The sequence below is a fragment of the Octodon degus genome, unplaced genomic scaffold (assembly GCF_000260255.1).
Source record: "Octodon degus isolate 3935 unplaced genomic scaffold, OctDeg1.0 scaffold00040, whole genome shotgun sequence".
Lineage (NCBI taxonomy): Eukaryota > Metazoa > Chordata > Mammalia > Rodentia > Octodontidae > Octodon > Octodon degus.
In genome coordinates, this window is record NW_004524616.1 from 1,341,480 (window position 1) to 1,346,192 (window position 4,713).

The 4,713-nt window shown below is 37.1% G+C and overlaps 1 protein-coding gene across 1 annotated transcript in view; it reads right to left on the reverse strand.

Annotated features, from left to right (window-relative positions):
* Lars (leucyl-tRNA synthetase) overlaps positions 1 to 4,713 on the reverse strand; it is a 72,275-nt gene that overhangs the window by 39,419 nt on the left and 28,143 nt on the right. Inside the window, exons 11-13 of the mRNA XM_023715332.1 lie at positions 2,771 to 2,858; positions 2,617 to 2,693; positions 1,960 to 2,013 (exon numbers count right to left, since the gene is read on the reverse strand). Of these exons, the coding sequence (XP_023571100.1) occupies positions 1,960 to 2,013; positions 2,617 to 2,693; positions 2,771 to 2,858 (219 nt within the window). The remainder of the gene's footprint in view (positions 1 to 1,959; positions 2,014 to 2,616; positions 2,694 to 2,770; positions 2,859 to 4,713) is intronic.

The window sequence follows — 4,713 nt, forward strand, 5'->3', positions numbered from 1 at the left end:
CCAGGCCCTTTGCCAGGTCTTGGTTCCAGACCACAGCTGTTTCTCTGAGTCTCTGGATTCTCTACTTAGACTTTTAAAATTGTATATAGAAATCATACCTGTCTGAACCACCTGTGATGGCCAGTTTTCTTTTTTTGGAAAGTTTTTCACTAGGCTTTGTACTTACATTGTTAAAAAAATAAAATCAGAACTGGCCCCCTCCTTTTTTTTTTTTTTTTTTTTGTAGTTAGGGTTGACTTCAGATTTCTGTCAGCCTCTGGATTGCTCGGATTATAGGCATGCACCATCATACCCAGCAAACGTTTTCTATAGGAATTTTTCAAGTGCCAAAGAAAAAACTAAACCAAAGGCTGAGTATTCTATCCCAAAAGGGCAAAAGAAACTTTTCTTTCTTTTTTTTTCTTTTTGCAGAACCAGGGATTGAACTCAGGCCTTTTTGCCAGGGAAGCACTTATTCCACTGAGCCATCTCCCCAGTCCCAAAAGAAACCTTACTACATGAAAATTTAAATAACTTAATTTCAAAATCCGACTGAATTAAGAGAGTTCATTTATTCTCTACAAATACTATTTATGGTACAGAAAGTTTGAATAAAGTAGATATGCAATATAAAAAAAAAAGAAAAAGAAAGAAACTGTAATGGAAAACACCCCACCCACTCAGGAGCACTGTGTCAGCTCCCTGGCAATGTAAACCACCAGTATACTCCAATTTCTCTTAGTTTCTGTTGCCCAAGCAACCACCAATTTACTTCAGTTTCTGTTACTTGTTTCCCAGAAATGGCTGGTCAATGTGATACTATAAGGCCCAATCCCCACGCTGCCTCTGTACTTGTGCTTCGTAACATCATAAAAACCTCCGTCCCTGAGCCTTCGGGCCCAACTTCTGTGGGAACAACCCTAGTTAGGTCCACTGGTATAAATGAAACCGATTCTTGCCTCTAAACCTTGGTGCTTCTCAGTTCTTGGTCAGAACTTTGCTGTTACCAAACCATTCCAGATTGTGTATATTACAGCAGGGCCAACACACTGACTAACCTTCAAGTGGCAATCTGTTTTCCTCTTCTCCACAGGAGCCAACCTCTACACAAATTCCCACATACATCCCCCAGCTCTCAACCCTCCACTGGCATAACTAAAAAAGCTGAAACTAGCAAAGTCGTTGTGAATAACTATTTTGGTGATTTTTTTTTTTTTTTTTTTTTTTTTTTTTTTTTGAGACAGAGTCTCACTATATAATCCTCGCTGTAGCCTAGGATGGCCTTGAACTCAAACCAATTCTCCCACCTTAGCCCTTGAGTGCTAAGACGGAGGTATGCATCACAACACCTGGCAGATTCTGCTTTCTAACATTAAATCTTCTGGCTTCTCTGTGGATGTCATTTATTTCTTCTGCAGGTATTAATATGAAGACAAAAGAACTGAGTACAAGAGTATATGCCTGTAATCTTTGTACTCTGAAAGACTAAGGCAAGATTGCCTTGGAGCCCAGGCTAGGCAACACAGTGAGACCCTGACTGAAAATAAAGATCAAAAGGACTAGGGGTGTTAATACAAAAGGTTGGGGTTCAATCCCCATTACCACAAAATAGAAAGCACAAAAATACATAAAATAAGAGCTGTATGGGATTTTGTATAATGGCTACTAATAAATAAATATTTATGAGTAACTTGACAAAATTGTCTTTAGAAGCCAGGATATCAGTTATAATAAGAAAACAATCTAGTATAAAGTTGATGGTGAAAAACTATTTGTTCCAGAAGTACAGGTGCATGTGGTTAAAAAAAATACAGTTATCTTCTATTACCTTCAACAGCAGACATAAAATTAAAATAAATTCTTAAGAAAATACCTTTTTTTATTTTCATACTCCACAAATTAATTTTGTTAAAAAAATAGATTAGCTCTTTTTTTTTCTGATAAATAAATATGAATATTGTAATTTAGCCATGTACGCACCGGCTCAAATGGCAAGACCATGTCATCCCTAATTCCATATTTTGTTCGAAGGGCCTACAAAACAATTCACAAATTAACAATAGTGATAAATACTTCACTGAAATAATCACTAAGAGAAACAAACTCCAAACTTTTCTTGAAATATTTGTTCTCCACTCCACAGAAATTTTATATTCATCAAATACCTCAAGAAGGATCTGTGACCTTTTAACTCAATAGCATAAGTTACAGCTGAAATGAAACTGAAACCAAATGCAAAATGCACATATACAAGTTAAGCTAAAGATCTTATTTTCAGTTGCAATGTTATCTAAAAGCTCCTCCAGAATTCTATCAAACATATTCAAATTACAGCCACAGAATATTTATAAACATTAAAAAATAGAATATAGACAAATGTAAAGATAAATACCTATCTTTTTTGCCTAAGGCCATAGTGCAGCTCAGTGGTATCTGAACAGTGAGTAAAATGATGAAGACAAACAAGAATATCAAACTCAGAGGCCAGGAAGATGGCTCAGTAGAATAAGCACTTCCCTGGCAAGCACAAGGGCCTGAATTCAATCCCCAGTTCCACCAAAAAATAAAAATAAAAAATAAAATACAGTTAATTATTAAATTTTTTTTTAAAAAAGAATATCAAACTCAGAAACGTACCGGCTTTTTCTTCAAGTCTCTGAGTGCAGCAAAATCATCAGGGGAATCAGAAGGGACACTTGTGACCACACCAGTGCCTTTGAAAGGAAAGGGTGGAGTTAAATACTACCACCAGAAAGTAACTGCTGAAATACTTCTAGAAATAATCCTTTACCTTTATCCTCTTTAATGGTGAGCATTGGGAGCACATAGATCACCTCATAGGAAGTTAAAGGTGCAGAAAGGGATGCACCCAGAATTTCCTACATAAGAGAAAGAACAACAGAAGAGAGGAAGAAATTTATTTGTGACCATTAAAACTTAAAGCAACATTAATATTTTAAACCCAAAAAACTAGCAATCAGAAAGAAATAGGAAGGGCCGGGGAGACAGTTCAGTGGAATAAGTGCTTCCCTGGCAAGTGCAAGGGTCTGAGCTCAATCCCAGGTTCCGCCAAAAAAAAAAAAAAGAAATGGGAATAAGCTCATGAAATCAATGATCACATACAATGATGACTCTAGTTAGAAAGAGTACACTGTATCCTTGAAAATCACACCATTTGAAGGGTTCTGACCACAAAAAAATAATCACATGAGTTGATACATTTGTGCATGAGCTTGGTTTGGCCATTCTACATTGTGTATATTTCAAAGCATCATGTTTCACACCACAAATATATATAACTTTTGTCAGTTAAAAAATATGAAGTAGAATACACTCTTTTATGCCACCTACACCAAAAAATGATTTTAAGTAATTGTAATACCTAATTTGGTAATGCTTTGATGAGCCTACTACACTAATGCACTGCTTTTAACACTATACCCCTAGAGGAAAACAATACAGGAATTCATATCAAGAGCCACAAACATGTTCACAAAACTCAGACCCAGTCAACAAATAAAACTATTTTCTTGCAATAAAATATAGTAGATCAATAAGATACAATGCTACACATGCATTTAAAATGATAATTGCAGCAGGTGGACATGATGTTGCACACCTGAGACACAAGCACTCAGGAGGCTGAGGAAAACTACCATGTGTTTGATGCCAGCCTGGACTATATAGTGAGACTATGTCTCACAAAAACATAAAACAATAATTATGACTACAAGTAGATGTAACAAAAAAAAAAAAGATATTTCTATTGTTTCTTGATAAAATTAAGTTTCAGGAACAACAGACTCATATTCTCACATGGCAATAAAAAGCTTGCAGCTGCTTGCTTTAAGTAATACACTTCCATTCCACAGTCCTCTCCATTTCATTTTGTTTATATATAGACACAGATGATGCTGTCACACAATCTGCAGTCATGTGAGGGACAACTAAATATACTAAGTTTTATTTTACTTCTTTTTTTTTTTTTTTTTTTTTGCAGAACCGGGGATTAAACTCAGGCCCGTGCACTTGCCAGCCAAGCGCTTATTCTACTGAGCTATCTCCCCAGCCCTATACTAAGCTTTAATGTTGAAATCTATGTTTTAGTTAGTAATACCCATTTTCTTCACTTCAGAATTTGTTCAAGTTAACACAAAGAGAAGGTGCATTAAGAATGGGAAACAAGGGCTGCAGAGAGACCTTGGCAGCACAAGCACCTGCCTGGCAAGCTTAAGGTCCCAAGTTCAATCTCTAAAACTGAAGAGAGAAAAAAAAAAAAAAAAAAAGAATGGAAAGTAAACCAACAAAAGAATAGGAAACAAGCCAGGTGTGGTGGCACACATCCATAATCCAGCATTCAGGATACTGAGGACGATCCCCAAGAGTCTGAGCCTAGCCTGGCTTACATACTGAGTCTGAGCCCAGCCTGAACTATATAGGGAGACCTTGTCTCAAAAGAAAAAACAGAGGTGGGCCAGATAGCTGAGCAGACTAAGCGACTGCTGTGGCAAGTGCAGGGACTGGAGTTCAATCCTCGGTCCTGCACACTGCGCCGGCCCCACCCAAAGAACACCCCTTGGCACACTGAGCCAGTGACAGAGTCCAGGCGTGGTGGCACACATCTATAATCCCAGTGCTGGGGAGACTGAAAACAGGAGCATCACTACAAGTCCGAACTGCATAGTGAGAAACTGTACCAAATACATAAATAGAAAAAAAAAAAAAAAAAAAAAA